At 40.1% G+C, this 24,783-nt stretch overlaps 1 protein-coding gene across 1 annotated transcript in view; it reads left to right on the top strand.

The window, feature by feature from the left end:
• SMPX (small muscle protein X-linked) overlaps positions 1–24,783 on the top strand; it is a 59,477-nt gene that overhangs the window by 24,912 nt on the left and 9,782 nt on the right. Inside the window, exons 3-5 of the mRNA XM_069945566.1 lie at positions 7,920–7,977; positions 11,007–11,093; positions 23,423–23,581. Coding sequence (XP_069801667.1) covers positions 7,939–7,977; positions 11,007–11,093; positions 23,423–23,563 — 267 coding nt within the window. The 5' untranslated portion in view covers positions 7,920–7,938 and the 3' untranslated portion in view covers positions 23,564–23,581. The remainder of the gene's footprint in view (positions 1–7,919; positions 7,978–11,006; positions 11,094–23,422; positions 23,582–24,783) is intronic.

Raw genomic sequence — 24,783 nt, 5'->3', positions numbered from 1 at the left:
ATGTGCGCTCAGCCGAACAGCCAATCAGCTGAGCGCACATATAATTCTAAATGTTTCTTCTAATAATGTTATTGTCATAACATAATTAGAAGAAACATTTGATGTTTTCATTAAAGTAAAGTGATGATTAGTACAGAATGCTCTATTGCCGGCATATGAATTACCGGCTTATAGAGCTTCCTGTACTAATTAATATTTAATGAATAAAACACATTTTCTGGGAAATAAATTCAGTTTCGTTTGTCAATAATTTAATTCTAACGAATCCATCATTGTGCAATTAAATATACTGTCAAAAAATAAATATATAGATAAATATACATTTATTTATATATCTATTTTTTTTAACAGTATATTTAATTGCAAAATGATGGATTCGTTAGAAATAAATTATTGATCAACGAAAGTGTCTTGATTACAAATAAAATGTCTTTGATTAATTTAATATATTAACTATTAGAGGCATCGGCATTCGGCATCATTGCCGGCTATTTTTGAAGTACTCCGTACGGACCGCCTGTCAATCCTCGGCCGCATGTTCAGCCGCAAACAATGGTCTTGTTCATTTTTTACGGGTCCGTTTACGATAGGGCCGTAGATTCATACATAGTGTGCACTGTGCAGCCGCATATCCTATACTTCCCAGCATACACACGAACCACCAAAAATACCGCCGCACAATTACAGCCGCAAATACAGCCGCACTCTTACAACGTGTGAATCGAGGGTTAGGCTGTAATATTATCAAGGGGCAAATGATTCCATGGAAATTCTTCAATTTGTGGCCACCGCAGTCCCCTGAATGGACATAGGTAAAAAGGGAAAATATTTTGGCTGCTTGTAGCTGACACTTGGAGCAATTTTAGAAGCTTACTACATCGGACGTCGATTGCCTGCGTATGTCATTATAATTGTGTGTATTCTTTCTAGTCGGACACAGTGCTCTCTGCTGCCACCTCTGTCCATGACAGGAACTGTCCAGAGCAGTTCTATGGAGATTTGCTACTGCTCTGGACAGTTCCTGACATGGACAGAGGTGGCAGTAGAGGGCACTGTGTCAGACTGGAAAGAATACACCACTTTCTGCAGGATATACAGCAGCTGATAAGTACTGGAAGATTTAAGATTTTTAAATAGAAGTAAATTACAATTCTGTATAACCTACAGATGCCAGATCATTTGAAATATATTTTTTTTCAATTGGATTTCCCCAGAATATTAAGTCAATAACGAATATTACAGAAACCCAGATTTTTAAATAGAAGTAAATAACAAATCGTTACAAGTTTCTATTATTCAAATTATTCAGAGCTCTAAATGGATGCCGTCCCCCCCAAAAAACAACAACAAAAAAAAAACTATTGGACAGGTCACAGGCACATGTCAATAGTTTTGATCAGTTAGGGTCTCACTGCTGAAGACCCCAGCGATCAGGAGAATGAACAATCTCTGTCTAGGTAGCTCCATTATAAATCTTAGGCCGCCAGGACACAGATGACTGACATCCTATCCTAAAACCTATTGATTTCAAATTTTTCCCCTCCGGAGTACTCCTTTAATGGGAGATTCCATGCTCAGGAATTTTACTACCAAGCCAGAAGGAAAATAGAAAGAATACCTGGGGATTACACAGAATTCATTCAAAGCCTATATTCACACATTGTTAAAAATTCGGAAAAGGCGCCCGATTTTGATATTTGCGATTTACATGACTGCAATGGCAATGCATTAAAGTCAATGAGAAGACGGACATCCAATGCACACAAAGCATTGACTAACGGACGTTTTTACCGCAGACGTCAAAATAATTAACATGATCATTATTTTCGGACGTCTTTTGCGAACAGCGAACGTTTTTTTATTAATTGTTCACACACAGTTTTTCTTCTGTCACCGTTCTTTCTCCGTTTTTACTATTAAACTCAATGGACTTTTCAATTAAGCCGCATCCAAAGACCAATTAATAATCCCAAACTAGAATAATGTACAAACACCAGTCATTGCACTAAGGGGGGGGGGGGGGGGGCAGGCTGCTAAATAACGTCCGTTATTTTAGACTTTAGACATGGCCTTACAGTAGGATGTAGTGGGCAGCATATGCATGGTGTGGGGGAAAACCTCTTCCAATCTTTCTATGTCCTTTTAGTCCACATCATAGATATTTTGCAGGTCCCCTGGATAAATCAAATAGACCAAGGAATATTCTCAAATGACTTTACTGTACCCCTTTAATGCGCTGAATTTATTTTGTATTAGCGATTTTCAGTAGGAATCTCCAAAGCAAGAACATCTTTATTCCAAGCTAAACAGGAAACTAGATCACACTGCTCCGCAGCCTTCTGAACTAATTCAGACTTTATTTTTAGCAGTGTGTTCATTGCATCTGTCTATAGAGGGAAATGAAATAGCCAAGTGACACTCTTATGCAAGACTTATCTGACACCTAATTTTGGGAATATTTACTATATACATTATGGGGGACATTTACTATGACGGTGCCCCTGGCCTACACCAGCAGATTGGGCTCTAAATGCAGTTGCAAAAAAAGTAAGTTTAGTCCTTTAGAATCACCCAGGTTTCTGCACTGATTACTATTAACATTTTATATGTTTGTTATCTAAGGCTGTGTTCACACATTGCAGTACTGTTGTGGCAATACTGCATCATTTCAGTAAAAACGCTGCTGACACAGAACAACTATTTGTACAACTATGTGTGTTTTATTAGTTTAGGTAAATTGTGTTTGTGTAATTGCTACAAGCAGGGCACATTTTATTAGTAAGAAATGCAGAAATCCTGCTTATTCCGAACGGGTTCACTTACTTTTTCTTGCAACTGTATGGATCTTCTGCATGACACTACAATGCATTGTAATATGCTTGCAGGAAACTGCCCTTAATGCTGAGATAACATTACCTGTTGTATACATGTTCTTGGCTGTATTTCCTAAAAAAACGCATGAAGTGTCAAGGGGGCGTGGCAAATGATAGAAGGTGCTCGCGATGTAACACCTCTCCCTGAATAGTTTCTAGTAAGGCTTAAGATCTATTATCCTCTTCTCAGGCATGCACACACTTAGGTTGTTACTCTAGAAATCTTTTTCTTTTAAACCAACTGGTGTCAGAAAGTTATATAGATTTGTGATTTACTTCTATTTAAAAATCCCCAGTGGTGTACTCTTTTCAGTCTGACACAGTGCTCTCTGCTGCCACCTCTGTCCATGTCAGGAACTGTCCAGAGCAGCAGCAACTCCCCATAAAAAACCTCTCCTGCTCTGGACAGTTCCAGTCTCGGACAGAGAAAGCAGCAGAGAGCACTGTGTAAGACAGGAAATAATACACCACTTCCTGCAGGACATACAGCAGCTGATAAATATGGGAGGGGATGTTATTTTGTAAATTGAAGTAAATTACAAATGGATATAACTTTCTGAAACCAGTTGATTTGAAAGAAAAAGATTTTCGCCGGACAACCCCTTTAACTGAGCCATGGTCCTACCCTGTAGACAGGATCCCGAGATCCTAAATCTTCCTCTGACCATTATGCATATATTAAAGCTTGAAGAAAGACACTGCTAGCCAGTTAATGAAATGTACTATATATGACTATATCTATGCTTAATGGTCCATAAAACCAGAGGATACATCAAGTCATAATCTACTATAAGCTTTTATAAGTTCAGATATCATAGAAGATAAATGGAATTTCTTACAATTTACCCGCTCCAAACTAAACTTCAGATTAAACCCATAAATCTCAGCACTGTGCGGGACACGTTCTCCTTCACTAGATGAACATCTTTCTTCCCTGACAATGTTTACAGGAAGGTTACTCTTATATACAGCAATAATATGTATAGACATGAGGGGTCATTATAAGTGCTGTATAATTTAACTCTTTTAATTATTTATATATATATATATATATATATATATATATATTTATTTATTTATTTTACTCTGCTATGACCATGTATTTTTTTATCACTGCTGTAATACAATACAGTACTTCTGTTTTTCAGTTTATTATGCCTATCACTGTAAAAATAAGACGTGCATGACCTAATAAAATCACATACATGGCAGACCTAGGAATCTCTATTAGGTTTCTGGCATTGTTTTTTTTTTTTTCTTTTTTTTTTTTAACATGAGTACATGAATGCATAATTTAATAATCAGTGCACATAAAATTACATAAATTACATATATATTTGAGTCATTGTTAAAGGTAGTGAGGTAAACGGACTGACATGGGATGAGAAAAGAGGCAGTCATTGTAACAGTGACAATAATAACAGTCCCTGTAAGTTTATTGAGGACATATACCTGAGCAAGAATTCCTGAAAACTCCTAAGAATTATGAATCTGGTGTATATAACAATAAGGTAAAAGGAAACGAGAGCTTGAGGATGTGTCGCACGTGTCTCAAGGGAGAAGTGCTCCTGTTGGACTTTGGAAGGAGACCATACGTATCCGCAGTGGAATGAAAATTCCGCTGCAGGTATGTGACCCATTCAACTTCACACTACCAGGATCTGCAGCACAATTTGCTGCAAACTCGCAGTGTGAAATCCGCTGCGGATCCGGTACGTGTGAAGCTACCCTAAAAGTTATTTCTGATTTCTGCTATCATAGAAAGATCTCAGTTGTACAGTGGGGAAAATAAGAATTTTAAACACTGACAATTTAGCAAATTTCCTCACCTACAAAGAATAGAGAGGTCTGTAATTTTTATCATAGGTACTTTTCAACAATGAGATTCTTAAATAGTTATTTAGCGTTTTATTGCAAGGAAAAAGTATTAGAAAAACAGAACTTAATATTCGGTACAGAGACCTTTGTTTGGCGTTACAGAGCTCAGATGTCTGCAGAGATTTTGTCCCACTCCTCCATACCGATCTTCTCCAAATATTTCAGGTTTTGATGCTGTCACTGGGCCTCATTAAGTTTTAGCTCCCTCTAAAGATTTTCTATTGGGTTCAGATCTAGAGACTGGTTAGGCCACTCCAGAATCTTGAAATACTTCTTACGGAGCCGCTCCTAAGTAGCCCTGGCTGTGTGCTTTGGGTCATTGTCATGATGGAAGACCCAGCCATGACCCATCTTCAATGTTTTTACTGAGGGAAGGAGGTTGTTGGCCAAAATCTCACAATACATGGCCCCATACATCCTCCCTTCAATACTGTGCAGTTGCCCTGTCCCCTTTGCAGAAAAGCACCCCTAAAGTATGATGCCCCCCCCCCCTTGCTTCATGGTTGGGATTGTATTCTCTGTGTTGTACTCATCCTTCTTCTTAAAAAAAATGGCAAGTGGAGTTGATACCAAAAAGTTCTATTTTGGTCTCATCTGACCACATGACCCATGCCTCTGGATCATCCAGATGCTCATTGGCCAACTTCAAAGGGGCCTGGACATGTGCTGGAGTGAGCAGGGGGCATTCCCTGCAGAATTTTAACGCATGATGTGTTACTAACAGTAGTCTTTGAGATTGTGATCCCAGCCCTCTTTAGTTGATTGGCCAGGTCCTTCCATATAGTTGTTCCTGACCTTTTTCAGAATCCTCCTTACCCCAATGAGGCAAAATCTTGCATGTAGCCCCAGACCGAGGAAGAGTGACAGTCATCTTGTGTTCTTTCTATCTTCTAATAATTATGTCAACAGTTGTTGCCTTCTCCACAAGCTGCATGCTCATTGCCCTGTAGCCCATCCCAGCCTTGTACACAATTTTGTCCCTGGTGTCCTTAGACAGCTTTTTGGTCTTGGCCACGGTGGAGTGGTTGGAGTGTGATTGAGTGTGTGGACAGGTGTTTTTTATATCTAGGCAATGACGTGCAGTTACTGTTTATTTTATATTATTTTTTGTTTCATAAAACACATCTCACTATAAGGCTGCATTCCCACGTTCCGTGATCCTGAAGGATCACGGACGTGGAATGCATGTACCGGAGTCCCCCCGCGCCCGGACAGCATCTGTAATTAGATGCTGGGAGCGGGGGAGACTGTATTCATAAGCGCCGCGCTGTAATGAATCAGCCGCGCGGTGCTGTTACTACAGCGCGGTGCTTATGAATACAGTCTCCCCCGCTCCCAGCATCTAATTACAGATGCTGTCCGGGCGAGGGGGGGCTCCAGTACATGCATTCCACGTCCGTGATCCGTCAGGATCACGGAACGTGGGAATGCAGCCTAAGACGCACCCCTGGTTTAGACAACTTAAAACAGGGAAAAAAAGTTTCATACTAATAAAACTTTGCTGGTGTTCTAAGGGGTCAGTGCAGTGAAGGAATCGGTTTCTTGAAATGACAGGGAAACTTAAAACTCTCCATGACAGTACATACACACCCAGCTCTGCTACATCAAAATACACACACATGCAGTTCTGTTACATAAACATACTCAGAGACACACTGCTACTACATCAGTATATAGACACACATACATCTCTGCTACATCCCCATACACAAACAGCTCTGCTACATACAGAGACACAAACACATAGCTCTGCTACATAAACATACCCACAGACACACACACCTACCTCTGCTACATACAGTCATTGCACAGTTCACTCAGTAGTCTGCCACAGTGCTAAATGATCCCTATACCCAAACATTAGTGAAACCGGGGAGGTCTAAAAGACGCAGGTACTTTTTAGCAAAATAATTTATTGTGAAAAAAATACATGGCAGCTTGGCCCATCAGTATTCCTACTTGTTTTCAATTGGTATTAAACAGATACATTGCCTTAAAGGGGTATCCCCATCTGCTCACATGGATACATAGCTATGTAACCAGTTAAATTATCCAAACATTAAAGGAGAAGTCCAGCAGGCAACTAAACATTTTTTGTGGGCAGGGGGTGAGGGGAAAATAAAAAAAACACACTATGTTAACCGTTCCCTAAGCCTGCACTGTGCCACATCACAACTCTCATATCATGTCAGCTGTCAGCTATCATTTTCTCCTCGGTTCCGGGTATGTCATGACCCAGTATCCACATCACAAACTGATAAGATATAGCCCGCTCAGCCAATCAGTGACTGCAGCAGTGTCCCGCCCCAGTCACTGACTGGCTAAGCGGGGCATCCGTCACCTGGGTCATGACGTAGCCTGAGGGAAGCTAAGAAGACAGCCGGCAGGGTACGGCAGCGGGGCACGGCTCTGTGTGGGTGACGGGATAGGTGACTATAATTAGTTTTTTTATTTCCCCACCACCCCCTGCCCTTAATGATTTTTTAATTCCCCAATAGACTTCTCCTTTAATTGTAGTTGTCCAAGACTGCAATCATATAAATAAAAACTGTTTATTTCCACTGTAAGGTGGCCATGGCACTAAAGTGCACTGACGCTCCCTGACCACGCCTATATGACACTTTAGGGTTGAAATGGAAAAAGCATGTCTTTAGCATCATTACTTGTGACAAGGTATTTATATATGATTGGAAATTAAAGTTTCCATTCATGTGAAAGGGATTTGAACTTGATGGACAGTCCAATGTCCCTTATTTCATCCACTTTGTACATTGAATTCATCTGGACGATCGATGAGAAAGACAATAATGACATGAGACAGATGTCATCTCAGTAAACTCAATGTAGGGACAATAGATGTAAATTTTTTTTTGTAATTTCTCTCATTGAACTCAGTGAGACAGGAGATGGAAAACTGATCTGGATAAATGGAACAGATGACAAATCAGGTGTGAACATGGTCTAACTTTTACATGGATTTGGTGTGTAATAAATGTCTATAGTATAATTTCTCACTGTTAATTATTTATCTCTGGAGCTCAGGTGTTCCTACTCCAACACATAATTGGTGGAAGTATCCAGGCAACTGGGAAAGTGAGATGTGGTGTATCACCGAACGTGAAGTGAATGAACATTAAACAGATCTGATTCTTTTAACTTTCTTTGCAGAAAGATCTCATCTTATAAAATGTCTAAACAGTCGGCATCAAATGTCAGATCTATCCAGGTATGTACCAGCAGCTGTGGGTGAACTATACCGTCTAAATGTATTGTGTATGTGTCCAATATTACATTTTAATGTATATTATACAACAAATCGATTGAAATTCAGTGAATATGTATTTTTACTATTGCAGGTTTATTATTATTATTATTATTATTATTATTATTATTATTATTATTATTTTATTTTATTTTTTTTTTATTATTATTTTTTTTTACTTTTTAAATTATATTTTTGTGCAATTCGATCTATTGGTTTCCAGATTTTACTATAAAGAGGTCTAAAATATTTATTACAGCTAATAGATCACATGTATATCTAACTTCATAAACTGTAACCTGTATTACATTTCACAAGGTGCAAAAGAAAAGAAGAATAAAGGTGAATGCAATTGGTTCACAAAAAACAAAGCAATCTCGAATTTCTTAATATAGTTTGCTTTACAATCAGGCCAAGTATCTGTACACTTTTTCCCTTATGGTACCTTATGGCTGCATTTTAAGACTGTCCAACTGTGTCCAAAGAGATGCCTAGGCCTCACTAGACAGACCAATGAGATACATAGGCCTCACTAGACAGACCAGTGGGATGCCTAGGCCTCACTAGACAGACCAATGTGATGCATGGGCCCCACTAGAAAAACCAGTGGGATGCATGAGCCTCACTAGACAGACCAGTGGTATGCCCTGCCTCTCCAGACAGACCAAATGTGATTTCTAGGCCTCACAAGACAGAACAAGGGGATGCCTGGACTGCTGCTGTGGACATCAAAGCAAAAATTAAAAATATCACCCAGAATGCCTTTAGTTTATCTTCTAAGCCCGGGCGATCATTAAATTGTCTGGGAAGCCCATAGAAAATAGCTTCGGTCTGCTGCCACCGCTCCTTTTACACAGGGCGATAGCAGCAGATCATTGCTATTTGGATCATTGGTCTTTCAACATGTTGAAAGACAATAATCAGCCAACATCGTACATGTCGGCTGATTGTTGCCTTTTATTACACAAAGCCATAATCTGACAAATACATCCGATAATTTCTGATTTTTCAACATGTTGAAAGCCAAAAATGAACAATTTTTCATTTGTTGTTTGGTTATTGGGTGTTATTACACCGACAGATAATCACTCGTTTTCTATCGTTATAGCTAATTTTTAAACAATAATCGGTTTATGTAATAGGTCCTTTAGGGTGCCTTCACACACCGCTGCGGATCCAATGTCAGTGCATCCCGTCCTGACATCCCGCTGCGTGTATGTAAGTTAACCCCACGGCGGCCTGAGCATACATCACTTCCTCCCCGCTCCGGCTTGCTTTGGGGGTTTCCTGCGTCCGCTCGTCCCGCTCAGCCAATCAGTGCGCTGCCCAGCCTCAGTCACTGATTGGCTGAGCGGGACGGCCGGAGGGGGGTTAACTTACATACATGCCGCTGGATGTCAATCCCGCTGTGAGTATGTATTCTCATAGGGATGCACTGACACTGGATCTGCAGTGGATTTCACTGCGAATCTGCAGCGTGAAATCCGCTGCGGATCCGGTGGGTATGAAGGCACCTTTACTGTAACTTTACACAGGGCAATAACAGGTGGGGTTCAGTATAAATAAGCCTTTTATACTATTGGAGCAACATTTGTAAAAATATTACTCTACAGTATGTACCTTTTTTTTTTTTATTTCTCACAACCAGTTCATCTCTCCGTACTTTGTAACTGCAAAGCTAAAAATCTAAGACGTGACATCTTAAAATAGTATCACTTGTAATTTCCCATATTTGCTGATTCTCCTTCTATTTGATCTGGGACCCGCAGTGCTCATAATACCAAGATTATCCTGACTAATTGTAGTTCACCGCACAGCTGCCAGTTCTATTATTTCCCACAGGAGCCGATCACAAGGATGTCTATGTATTTATAGGGTAGGTTCACATAATACATTCAAAGCAGACACATTTGGCAGCTGGAGAAGTCACTTTCTCTTTATATAATATAAACTAAGACACCCTAATAAAATCAAATTCCCTTTTTGTTCAACCAGAAATGACCGATCAGTATGGCATTATTCTATAAGGTTTGTACTTGTGTGGTATATCCTTTCCATAGGGCATATAGCTGGCAAGACACCACATATACAGTATTTATAATGGGATGCCAAAGAAGCTTATGTAGATGCAATGATCAGGTGCCACTTGCTTTTGGCCATATAGTTCCATAATGCACATACAAACGTGGAAGATTGTCAGCAGAACAAGTGCACCTGCTTCATCAAGTCTGCTCTTTTATTGTTACTTTTCTTATTATCTTAGGATAGATATATGTTTATCCAGACATGCTTACATTCAGTTGTTGTAGATTTACCAACCACATCTGCTGGAAGTTTGCTTCAAGCATCTACTACTCTTTCAGATTGTGGCCCCTTTGAGATTGTGGCGCCCTAACAAAGTTTAAGGCTTTGATAATGTCCTCCCTTTCCCTTCTTTCCTCCAGACTTACAGATTGATAACCTTCCTTATGCTTAAAGGCAGTGGCGTCGCTAGGCATTAAAGGGGTTATCCAGCGCTACAAAAAGATGGCCACTTTTCCCCCTACTGTTGTCTCCAGTTCAGGTGCGGTTTACAATTAAGCTCCATTTACTTCAATGGAACTGAGTTTCAAAACCCCACCCAAACTGGAGACAACAGTAGGGGGAAAGTGGCCATGTTTTTGTAGTGCTGGATAACCCCTTTAAGATTCGGGGCCAGTGCCCCTGCTAGGAAGATCACTGCCCCGAATCTTTCGCTTCACAACGTCAAGCTACATGGCGCAGGGCCATTTCAACAGCACCCTCTCTCCCCCTCTATCCTCTATTATGGGTGTGATTTCCATAGCGTGCAAGGGCCCTAAGACCAAGAAAGGACGTAGTGGCCAATGAAAGTGCGTCACACAGTGTACCACAATGGCTACAGTTTTGTGGTTTGATTTTTCTGCTATTAGGCGTGAACTGCAGCATGTATTATATAGTAAATATGACTACTAATAGACTGCTTTATATTTTAGGCTAATCTCAATATTCCTATGGGAGCATTCCGACCTGGAGCTGGACAACCACCCAAGAGAAGAGACTTTACACCTGAAGCAGAACAGGTAATAATAAATAAAGAATTTGCATAGTAATAATAATTTATTACAACCACTACTATCATCGTCATAATATCATTATTACCTGAAGTACATTTCTTACATACTCTAGTACAGTATTAGGGCCAAGCTCTATACATAAACCAGCCTAAAACTAAGCCTAATACACATAAAAGTTACCAGATCGAAGCTTGTTAGTCAATGAAGTAAGTTTATTACATGAGTACAGCACCAAAGCCAAGTTCGGTACAGAAATAAAAAATTTAGGTCACTTACTGCTGTATACATTTTTAGGCTATGTTCACACTGCGTATGAATCCGTCCGTAGATCGTACCCTGCCGTACATGTGCGGCTGAAACTACGGGCGTGGGAAAAATAGACATGCGGCCGGATGCGTACGAACCTCAAAAATCAAGTTCAACTTGGCTGAAATAAGTACTCCGTACGGGACCGCATGGAGATCCACGGGCGTGAGTTTCAACATTTCCGTCCTCAAACAATGGTCTTGTTAATTTTTCACTGCGCCGTATACGATCCGGCCGTAAGCTCATACGTAGTGTGCACTGTGCAGGCGTATATCGTATACTTTCAAGCGAACGCATCAACCTCAAAACTACGTGCGTATATTCATGGTTCGCATAACGGACGGATTCGTACGCAGTGTGAACATAGCCATACCCTGTAAAATTACAGCTTGCAGTATGACCTAAAAGAAAGGGTATGCTGGGAGTAATTACACAAACAAGAATGGTATTACCGATCATCTTGCTATAGACCATAAGTGGTTACAGTACGACTGAAACACCCTCAGAAGAATAATAATCAATGGCATTCAGTGAATCCCAGGTGAAGTCTTCTCTGATTGGAATCATTCTCTGTCCTTTTCCTCTCTATCCAGCTCAGCCCTCCATGACCTTGACAATGCAGAGTTTACAGTTTTTAATGTCCTTACCGCTTGTGCAAAGACAAGTACCCCAATATGCCTCACATTGTGCCCTCTGAATCTATCAATTTTGCACACTGTGCTCTGTGACTATGACACTGCCACAAACTGTTCCCACTCAATATAACACTGTCACACACTTTGCCCCCTTAAAAAACACTGCCATGTACTGTGCTCTGAAAGGGAATGTGCCAGCTCCCGGGCTCTACCTGAGGTTCTGACACTTTGCTGTAGCTGGCAGTTCCTTTGTGAGCATGGTATCTTTTGAAAATGTGTCCGTGGAGTGGGTTATGCACAGATCTCAGGTCTTCTACTGTAATGAAGAGTCAAAGAGGAGTTGTAGCTCAGCATTTGTGCCGCACTCTCTTTCCTCTTCATCATTAATAATCTTTGCTTCTTAGCGTCCTGCTCACTCACACTGTCAGCCAGTGTCTCTGAGTGTTGATTTCAGTCATAAACTGCCTACAGAGCACTGATCGCAATCAGATATAGTTGAATTGCCAAGCCTTATGGTGCATTTACACAGACAGATTTATCTGACAGGTTTTTGAAGCCAAAGCCAGGAATGGATTTGGAAAGAGGGGAAATATCAGTCTTTCCTTTATGACCTGTCCCCTGTTTATAGTCTGTTCCTGGCTTTGGCTTCAATAATCTGTCAGATCTGTCTGTGTTAGTGATGAGCAAATAGTGAGATATTCAAATATTCGATATTCGTACGAATATCCCACGAATATTCGAATATTCAATCATATTAAAGTCTATGGGAACAAGTATTCGATTAATGAAAAACATCTATTTGACCATTTGGAGGGTGAAACCGGAAGCTGGGGGATTTGAACGCTTATCGAATATTTATCGAATATTCGCGGGATATTCGTACACATATCGAATATTCGAATATCTCACTATTCGATCGAATATCTATTCGATCAAACAGTATTTGATCATCACTAGTCTGTGTAAATGCAAGATTACTGTGTTAAAGCTGCTGTTTAGGGGTAAATGACTTGTCTAGAGACCAACAAAAGTTTTTTCCTGGGTCCAATTCCACTGATGGAAATGAAATATAGTTATTTATTTTTCTCTTCATTGTATAAAAAAACCTGTTATTTTAAAACTAAATTGAACCTGATTGGGAATCCTTAGCACTTTAAAATAATACAATAATGAAATAAACAAAAAACAAAACAAAAGAAAACTTATATTTAATGTGGTGCTCCACCGGTGTGGTGGTCGACCCGTCACTTGCCAGATGGTGAAGTGTGACTCCACTGTAGTAGTGGTTGGTCGGGGAATAGCTCAGTCAGGTGTTATGTTGTCGTGTTGCCAGTGCCAGTTGGGCACACAGGTATGATGGCGCACCTGCTTTTAATTTAGGTAGTCTGGCTATACCATTTCCCCTTTGGTCAGTAACCTGCCAGGCTGTTTGGGGGTCCCTTGGGCGCTTATCACGGCGGTCCCGAGTGGAGTTGTGGCCCACCCGGACTATCGGTACCGCCATCAACAAAAAGGGGAGATGACCCAAGGAAGATGCAATGGCTGTGTAGGTGCTTAGAGCATAACCACTGACTTCAGTTAAATAAATAACTTCTTTACTTTTAGAAATACTTGATACAGTGATATACAGCGGACTTCTGTCTTGACAATACACTTTAGACTTTAGTGACTGGATCTGTGCTGAGAGCTTATAGAGTAGTGCAGCCATGCTGGCTGAGTTGCTTGCTGAGAGGTAGAAGAGGTTCAGAGAAGTATGGAGGAGGATGCCAAGAGAGTCCCAACCCAATTTAGTACTGTGCTCTGCTGGAACTTTAGAAGTAGAATACTTGGGAGTAGATAGAATACTTATGCCCGTGTTTTGTCTCCTTGATCTTTGCACGACCTATTGCCCCCAGTGTCAGCCGACCCGTCCTAGAGGGTGACACAGGCCCCAGACCTTGTTACCTGAGTTGAGTAGAGTGGTAAGAGTTCTCTGATTACACCTGCACTGTGAGATAGTGTACGTAGGCTTTTTGCAAATTTGCTCTAACCGGATCAGTTCCTCTTTCTTCAGGATACTGTCCTGTACCTTTAGACTTGTTCACAGTGTGGGCTGGGATGATCCCTGACTTGTCCTGTCTGAAAGTACTTAGCACTGCATAGTGCGTGAAAGTACTGCTTTCAAGAAAAGAGTAGCGGTTCCCATGTGTGTCTGCTCTGTTCAGCATCTAGACTAAGACTCAACTTGTCCTCTAACAGGGGACCTGGCATAAGCCAGGGCCCAACTTGACTGCTGTAGGGACTGTTCTGGCTTACGCCCTTCCTCTACAGAAACCAGAGTAAGACTCACTAAGTCTGTGACAACTATTCCTCTCACCATGTGACAACTTCCGACAGCATATTTAATATGTGCTGTGAGCGGGTGAGAAGAGAGTGCAAGAGAAAGAGAAGGATAGAGATAGGTAGAGAAGAGAAAGAGCTCTCATTGATGCACAACTCACAGAACAATAACCCTTTAGTTGCCTACAGCTGTGCAATACTTAAGCACACAATATAAATACTAGCAACATCTAGTGGTAAAACTTAGGTACAACTTTATTACCACTGCTACTTTGAAGTACAGGCTTTTGTGAGAGGTGTGAATAAAAAAAAATACCTGTGGGACATCATAATAATTTTTTTGCTCTGGACAGTTCCTGTCCTAAACAGAGGTGTCAGCAGAGAGCACTGTGTCAGACTGGAAAGAAAACAACATTTCCTGCAGGACATACAGCAGCTGATCAGTATGGGAAGACTTGAGATTTTAAAATAGAAGTAAATTACAAATCTATATAACTGATTTGATTTGAAAGGAAAAGATTTTCACTGAATAACAGGAGCATTAAAATGTGTTCTACTAGTGGAGGGATGTATACAAACCTCCATACACATCAATATCTGCCACTATTTAGACCATCTGAGACTTTGCTGTAAATGGAGATATAGAATCACATATTGCACTTGATTCTACCACTAATTTACATAAAACCTGTCATCCTATTATAATGCATGCTTAGTTCAACATTACCTCAATTCAATGGTGTCAAATAAAATACATACAGTATCATCCAGGATAAATGATCATAGCAGAATGAGGACGACTCTAAAATATGTATGGCCACAGTGTGTCAGTATAGCTCCACAGCAGAACTCACAATCCAGCCTGTACTATGTCTGACATCTAAGTCAAGACAGGTTTCTGTGGCAACAATGTTAAATCATGTTTAGTCCTATGATTTTCATGAGCACTATATAACATAGAGCAAAGTTGTGGGTTACACTTTTGCTGCAAGTTTAGTTGTTTAATCAGTATTAGTATTTATGTAATAGACTTTTTATTGGGTATTTGTTTTTACTATCTATATTTCCATAAAGTGGAAGTCAGTATCTATCTATCTATCTATCTATCTATCTATCTATCTATCTATCTCTTATCTATCTATCTATCTATCTATCTATCTCCTATCTATCTATCTATCTATCTCTTATCTATCTATCTATCTATCTATGTCTCTCCTATCTATCTATCTATCTATCTCCTATCTATCTATCTATCTATCTATCTATCTATCTATCTATGTCTCTCCTATCTATCTATCTATCTATCTATCTATCTATCTCCTATCTATCTATCTATCTATCTATCTATCTATCTATCTATCTTCTATCTATCTATCTATCTATGTCTCTCCTATCTATCTATCTATCTATCTATCTATCTATCTATCTATCTATCTATGTCTCTCCTATCTATCTATCTCCTATCTATCTATCTATCTATCTATCTATCTATCTATCTATCTATCTATATTTTGAACTTTCTACCTACCTATCGATCCATCTCTCTCCTATCTTTCTATTATCTATCTATCTATTATCTATCTATCTATCTATCTATCTATCTATCTATCTATCTATCTATCTCCTATCTATCTATCTATCTATCTATCTATCTATCTATCTTCTATCTATCTATCTATCTATCTATCTATCTATCTATCTATCTATCTTTCGACGTTTCTACATATCTCATTATCAAACTATTTAATATCTACCTGTTATATCTATCTCATTATCTATCTATTTCTATTTCTCCGAAACCTATTATTTGAAAAGGGAAAAGTTAACTTGGCAAGGGTAGGCATAACTTTATTGTTTAGCCTGACATGCCTCACATCATGGAACGGAATAATGACTCAAAGCAGCCCTGTCATTATATAACCCTCTGACATGATGCATAGACAAATCACAAGTTTACACCTGAGTGTCTTAAAATCCTGTGAGAATTAGTATGACTCATGAAGGAGTATAACATGTAATCTCTTCTAAACAATACTTGAATAATAGCGTCAATTAACCCTTCAAGGACATTATAGCATATATTTGTACAATTCAACATATGAAACTGGGTCAAACATCTCATCGCCTAAATATATGGAAACTTGCATATGCACCACCGCTACAACTCCGGTCAGCGATGATCACTTGGAATCACCATAGTTATTACATCGTGAATGATGATCATAAAAGGTGTCAAATGGAGATATCATTATCTACAAACTGAGTAGGTGGGGACAGATATAAGAACATCAGCAAACTTAATAAATAAGCTGCCCCCACAAGATGACAGTATGTTTAATAATAGCTAAGAATCCATTTGGGGCAGCACAAGCCAGTGATAAACAGATTTCCCTTAAAGGGAATCTGTCAGCAGAAATTGCCATGTAAAATGGCTGGCAACACTTTCATCTTAGTTTATGACACAGCTTGGGTAAAACACGTTTTTCTGCCATTTGTAGGTTTGGATGCCAGACCAAGAAAAGAAAAATGGTAGGACCAACATTAATATTAATACCAGATATGTGTAGGTCAATTTCCACTGACAGGTCCCCTTTAAAATTTCTTAGCAATAAACTTAAAGTTGTATTCTTACCTGCCAAACTTACCCCTCTTCATGCTCCTGGCCTGCTTTCACTTCCTGCTATGGGTAGGCACCTCCACAGTTATTGGCTGTTCTAGCCAGCAGCACTGTGCTCTTCTACTCTGCACTTTGCTGTTCTGTGTTGGGTACTTCTATGCCAGGTCCTGTCCTCATAGCTCCACAAGGCTGGGAGCTGTCAGTGTAAAGAGAGGATTACTGCAAATCAGGTTACACAGAGAGGTGGTCGGGAACATAGCTAACAAGCTGTAATCATGACAGAGCCTAGCATGGAAACTAGAAAGGTGAATCGAACCAATTGCAAAGTTTCTTACATCCAGATACATCCAGATGTGGTGGAGACTTTCCTGTACAAATGATCATTACATACAGATTAAATTATCGATTTTGCTGCTGTGTGAACTCCATGTTTAAAAACCACAACATTTCAGCAACAGATAGGTGCGTTTTTGGTTGTTTTCGGTCTGTGGTTAAATGACCCAGGAGTTTGGATAGAAATGTTGGAGAGTATTGTAGAGACTCTCTTATGAATAAGTGTAACATACTTTTCTAAGGCTGTCTAAATTAAAATATATCTTGCATTGGGGGGAAATCTCAATTCTTGCTGAAAGGTGGACATGTTAGCAAGTGGAATCGTTCTGTTTGATATCCCCAATCTGGACCTAATGGAGCTGGGCTTACCACATGCATTTTTATACTTCTTAAACATACACATTTACAGCAAAAGCTGCTCCAACACACTGGTTTGGTCTTATCTACTCTGTCCTCTAAGGCTTATTACTCATTTTATTACATCCAAGTGCTCCAGGGTACTATAGAGAGTTTAAGTGGGTCTTAAAAGTCTTGCAGGATTTTTTTTCCCTCTGGGCTTAGACTGACTATGGTAACATCTGTGCAGGATTTTCGCTTACTCTTTTAGAGAGAGAGGTCACCATCACCCATTACCCTCACCTTTAAATAAATACAGAGAAATTCCATGTCAGCCAGTACCATGCAGCAAGGATAAACACAAATGAAAGGGTTAACCAGTTACAATATTTTTGATTCTAGAAGCTATGCCATTTTTTTTTCCTGGTCTGAGACTGCGCTTGAGACATAACATTTCAAACTCGCTCAGCCAGTCAGCAGCTGTATGATCCCGACTCTGCCACTGACTAGCTGAGCAGGCCTGAAATTCCACAACTCAAGCCCAGTCTCAGACCAGGAAGCGGCCGGGGGGCCAGGGGACCAGGGACCGTAGAAGCGGGTTGTCAGTCTCAGCGTTGGACCCAGGGAGGTAAGACTATAGTTAACAAAAATGTCTCCCACTCGGAGTACCCCTTTACACACTCAGCTAACATGGCTACCCAACCCTGGTGCCTGGACCCTTTTTCACTACAAGGATAAGTTCAAACACAATCTTTTTTTTGGCTGTTTAATGGCCAACTTTTAGGGCAGCAGTCATTTTGAACCCAGATAACGTCCGTTATTTCATAATGACTCCCGTTATTTGTACAATCACACCCATCATTATAAAATGACAGCCTTCATTTGGACTAAAAATGACTGCCGTCCTAAAAGATGGCCACCAAATGGCCAAAAAAAAGTTGGTGTGTGAACACAAGATGTTTTATTTTTTATCTTAATTTGGTTAATAAATGTGGACCTTATAGCAAGATGCCCTAAAATATTTAAAACTGAGTCTATGCATGTACCGACAAAGTTTCCCATTATACGTACATATATTAAACATCTGTTTGTTTGTAACCACACTGAGCCCCACTGAGTTTTAGAATTTCCCTGAGTCACTTTTAGGAGGACTGGCAAACAGTTCTGACAGATATATCTTACTTGCTGTCAGATGTACCCTCTAGGAGCACAAAGTCTCAGATGCAATATAACTTTGTCAAATATATCTTTAAGGTTGTCAGATCTATCTTCTGTTGGGATGTACAAGGAGCTTGACAAATACTTGATGCATGTCTTGAAAGGAGGAGATAGTTTGTTTGCTTACTGTAAGTGAGACTACACAGGATTTTTTTTTTTATGTTGTATGCTTCGCCCACTCTGAACATTTTACACTTCATGTAAAAGCCATGGAAAAAAGAGTATTCGCGGGATCCCTTGATAAAGCCACGCGAAACGCGCGTAGGGTGAGTAGGTGAGCGGGACTTAATGGAATACAGGCATCCTTTATTGTCTATAATTATCTAATATATTTTTTGGTGATTTCACTGTGCACGTGATACCTATCTAGTATCTTCATTATTCCCCAAGGCTCTGCCTGAGTATTTACTTCCATCGATTGTTGTTTACATCATGATGTGTGCCATCTAGTGGAGGCTGTCTGTATTTCTACAATTTTACATACTTTCATTAGCATTTTGTATGCATGTGCAATATATGATCCTATAAAGTATATTTATATGTCCCCTCACTGTTTGTTTTTCCATCTGTTTGGCTCTGCTTCACTCCCTTCATTTTTAATGAATTTTATCAAATATGAATGATCTAAATAAAGGTTTTTGATAATATCTACTTGTGATTGTCCTGCATTTTCTGACCCTTCATTGGATTTTTCTTTTTTTTTGTGGTGTTTGTAGTTTTTGGTGCATTTAGGACTAGTTACTTTGGGCATTTTTCATTTGCTTGTATTATTGAACTAGATAAATGTAACAACTGCCCTCATAGTAATGACAGATGCCAAAGTATGTTAAACAACGGCCGTTGTTTAATACTCAAAACAACGGCTGTTATTTTGAACAACAACTAACGGCCTTTAAAAAACGTTAAGTGGTATTACACAGGTAGGCTTATGCCCAATGTGAGCGCAAATGAAAAATATTAATATTAGATTGTTTAAGAAGCCTATTACATGGCTTGGTTATCATGAGGGCATGGCCACATGAAGGATTGCTGTATTGTTTGTGCACCCCTTCACCTCCATTATTTTTCAGCTGCACATACCATATTACATGGCCAGATGTGAGGCTGACAAATGATGTTTTTAATAGTCTTTAAAATATGCAATTAGCTAGAGAATGAGTATTTGCTTGTTTGCCACATGATCCCTGGCTCTATTACACAGGGCAATAACACCCAATCTAATAGGACCTCTAGTAATGCTCATTCAATATGCTCATTTCAATCCAGCAGATATCAATTACTGCCTCACAATATCACTCAATTGATATCATAAAACACTTATTCATGCTCTAATAATCTTTCACCGCGACTACCGTACCAGTTACTATAGTATTACCTTCACTCTTTAGCCTTTGGTCATTATTCCTTCCATAATAAATTAGAATGAAATACGAGTGTTCAGCCTTCCTACATTCCTTCTGCCATTTCTATCATTGTCTCCAATCAGAGGATGATCCACGGACATATTCTCCTCTCATCACAATTTCTCACTCATATTTCCAAGGCTTCTCTCGTGCTGCACTTATTACAATATCTTGCATCGTCTCCTTGTCTCCTAATATCTTTAGTTTAGTAATATATTATCTATGTATGAGTTCAGAATACATTGGGGGACATGAATGATCCACCCGAGGTGTATGCCAGGGAGAAGGTGCAGATACGCCCCCTCTCCCTGGTGTACACCTGCTGTACCCCTCGCTCGCCTGATGGACGCCTCGGGTGGGTGCCCCCCTGCTGGAAGCAGGTATAGATGTGGTAAGACAGGCGCATGTTCGGGTGCCCAGCTTCTGGATTCACAGAGACGTGCGTCTCTAAGTCAATTCAGCCGTGGAAAGGGGGGGGGGGGGGTAATTTACATACGAGTATGCCGGTCTTCATAATTCTGCCCATTGTATTAGGAAAGCTTGTTACATCTGGTAATTGTGTTACGGTTACAACCACAGCAATCACATAACCCTTGAAACTGCCTCACAATGAGCTTTATATCAGTATTACCAGAGATACTGGCTGGGTTCCTGAAGCATTATTTTTATTCTCCCAAAGTAGATACAAATGACTAGTCCGCTGTGCAAAATCAGCACCGTACTTTATTATTTTCTACCTCCCTGATTGTAAATCATTGTACACTTGTGAATACTGTGTAATAATCATTAGATTAAAAAATAACCGATCACACCGTGTTCTTCTAGAATATAAGGGTGAACATTAGAAATATCATTAGTAGCAGGACAAGCACCCTGTGACTATCATTATTGCTAAAGCTTACTTTCCATTACAGTTGTTGGAAAAACAGAATAAAGCCATTTCCTAAAGGTGAACTAGTAAAAGAAAAGAAGCTAAAGCTTTGCCGCCCTGACAATGGACTGGCACACTGTGAACTATACAGAGGAGAGAGAAAATGGCCCGATAAATAATGCATTAAGTATTTGTGTAATGAAGTGCTGCTCAGTAAACGTTCAGCCAGCTGACATGGCTAGCAAGACCGAATTCATTTTTAATGGCCCTTGAACTTGCATTTCAAACAAGTACATCCCACGATTCTATTGCATTTGTAGTAGAGGATTTTACCTGGCCTTGAGACAAGCTCTGCTGTCACCATGATAGTAAGAATTGTGTTTCTGTTATGAGGGAGTCCCTGCATGTTTGCCATATTAGAAGTTATTGGGATTGATAAATTTAGAATATCGCCTAACAGTAGTGATCCCAGTGGTTGCAGTTGCAATTGGGCCACGTAGTCCACAAGGGCCCTTCTCAACATAGCAAACAAGGTCCTGAAGCTCCCTATGACTAAACCTTATGACCTTGGGTTTATCATAACCAGTGTCTGTTTCCACCAATTAGAAGGTGGTGTGACCCACACCCCAGGGTGCCACAGCTCAAGACCCCAAAAGCCCCAAATGTATCTGATATTATTTAAGCCAAAGCCAGGAACAGATTTTAAACAGAGAACAGGCCATAAAGGGAAGACTGAGCTTTGTCCTCTTTTCAAATTCATTCCTTGCTTTGGCTTTAATGATCTGTCAGATAAATCTTTTTGTGTAAATGCACCATAAGGCGATGTTCACACACTGTATTTTTACATATTTTTAAGTTGCAACAACAGCTGCTGTTTATTGACAGTGTGCGATTACATTGAAGTATAAACACTGGCCATAGTGTATACACACTGTATACACTATGGCCGATGTTCCAACGGACCACACAGAAAAACTGACATCTCTATTTTGTGCGGCTGCTATTCAGTAAACAGCGACAATACAAAATAGGCTGTACACACAATGTAAAGTATAGCTTTTGGCTGTACTTAACATTGTGCTCTATGGCTAATTGGAGTGCGGGCACAACCGAGTGTGCCCACATTCCAGTTAAAATGAAGTGATGTTCAGCCGGCTGATATTGCAGTATCAGATGGGTGAACATGTCAAACAACGGCCGATGTTCATGCCATGTATGAACATGGCCTAACCCTGCACCTCAGCTCTAGGCTGTCACCAGTGCCAATGACTGATGCCAGGTGCACCCCAACAGCGGACCCAGAGCATGATGAGTATTTCTTGGGTCACGTCTGGCTGTGAGCTCTGGCTGCAAGACCCGTACCCTCTGGATGATATACAGTGTGCAGCCCCAATTTATTCTAAATGAGTTCTGATTCTATTTAAAAGTTTGGCATGGGGCCAAAACTTTCAAGTTACATCAGTGCCCATCTACCATGTACCATTTTTTTTTTTTTACAATAGTTACTTCTTACATAACAGAGGGTCCTTTGGGCTTCGGGAGTCACCAGGACCTGGGTAAGACTGCTAATCTGTACATCCCATAGCTGCATTCTAGTGTAGTAACAAATCTCCAATGGCACCCCAATATATCGCAGTGCCATTGGAGATTTGTTACTATATATTGTGAAGCTTTGGCCAAAGCTGGACCAACTGGCCCCCGCACCTGTTTTTCAGAGTGCTGCTGCATTTGCACTAACTTCATTCTGTTGTATATATTCACACAGCTGACCATTCCATGTGGGTAATGTATTTTTTCTCTAGAATTTTTCCATGTATTCCAGAGATAAGATCAGTTCTCGCCAACATATGTAGGATCCTCACAGGTACAGCTTAATATAAATGCAGCCTCCCAGTATAGACTAAAATTAGCATAAAAAGGCCTAGTAAACAGTGACACGTCAATTGGCTTTAACTTGCTATATTTTAGAACATCTTTGAATCACATGAATACTAGAATTCAGTCACATAGTTACATATTGTGGTGAAAAAAGCTTATGACAATTAAAAAGTTAGTCATTAGGGTATTCAGGCCTATGTACTATGTTCACCTATATACTGCAGTCCCACTTTTCATCCAAGCTGCCTCATAGCCCCTAGGAGGAGCGAATGGAGCTGCTGTTAGGCCTGTGAAAGTCTATGGGTCTTATAGTGCTCCTATTGTCAGTGCCGTCGGACTTAGTGGAGAGTCTAGGCATGGGGCTAACAAAACATTCATAGTCATAACAATATGTTTTGTATTATATCTCTTGCCTCTAGAGTAACGTAGAAGTTGTACCAAATGAAGAGAAGAAGCAACTCCCCGGGGCTGTAAAACTTCCTGGACCTGCATTCAACCTTTCAGAAATTCAGAATATAAAGAGTGAACTTAAATTCGTACCAAGAGCAGAAGAGCAGTAGTCTGTACTAAAAGGTGAGGTGCTGCCGTATGTAGCTTGTATCTGATAATGCTCTATGCACATATAATACAGAATACAGACAAGCATTTGCATCTGTATCATGGACCCATACAGATTGTCATGATGCTGTCAGTCCGGTCTCTAGACCCATAGTTGGGGAAGGACTAGTGTCTGTAATATGGACAAAAATAAACAGCCTTGGTTTCACAAGGCCCAGATGCATTATCTTGTATCTTGGTCTCAGACCAATCACAGCTCAGATTTAATTTCTCAAATAAGGCTGTGATTGGTCGCTATTAGAGTTGAGCGAACTTCGAGCATGCTCGGTTCATCCAAACCCAAGTGTGCGACATTTGATTAGCGGGGGCTGCTGGAGTTCAATGCAGCACAAGGGAGTCCTGGAAAACATGAATACAGCCTAGGGCCCCATCCAGCTTCAGTGGCCACTGCTAATTAAATGCCACACGCTAGGGTTCAGAAGAATCTGAACATGCCAGAAGTTCGCTCAACTAGAGTCTGCCAAAAATGGATAGATGGAGACGGATTAAGAGGGTTGTCCATGTTTAGAAAAACATGGCTGCTTTCTTCAAAAAATAGCACCTCTCTTGTGCTTAGTTTAGGTGTAGTTTTGTAGCACAGTTGTATTGAAATAAATGTAGCTAAAATGTAATACCACACACAACCTGAGGACAGTGGTGGTGCTGTTTTGCAAAAAAACAAAAAGGAGGTGTTCTTTTTCTAATTCTAGAGAACCCCTTTAAATCTCTTCCAGTGTCTTGCAGACATTTTTCACTGTGTTTTTATTTACTTTATATATTTTTGCAACCACATGCCACTGAGAAGTCTATAGTGCAGAATACAACTCGATACATACAATGGCCCAAATTTTATATTGTTGCAACACATTTACTAAGAACTTTTTAGGTGTCTTTACAGTGTGCCTGATAAGGGGATCACCCTTAGTAAAAGGATGTGTGTCTTTGATTAAAAAGGGGCATGGCTTAAAGGGGAACTATCAGCAAGTAAGATAATTCCAACCTGCTGTCAGCCTTCTAGTGGGTACGGGTGCTGAGGATGAAGGTATGTCTGTTACCTTCATCCTTGGCGCTGTTCCTGGGGTGTTAGTGTGGTGAAATCTTCTGCCTGGTAAGCCATTAGTAGCACTGGGGGTGCATTGATCTGGCCTGCCCTGGCTGCCCCCTCCATTCATAATTATTGGGT

This window comes from Dendropsophus ebraccatus, chromosome 11, assembly GCF_027789765.1.
Source record: "Dendropsophus ebraccatus isolate aDenEbr1 chromosome 11, aDenEbr1.pat, whole genome shotgun sequence".
NCBI lineage: Eukaryota > Metazoa > Chordata > Amphibia > Anura > Hylidae > Dendropsophus > Dendropsophus ebraccatus.
This window is presented reverse-complemented; position numbering and strand designations above follow the sequence as displayed.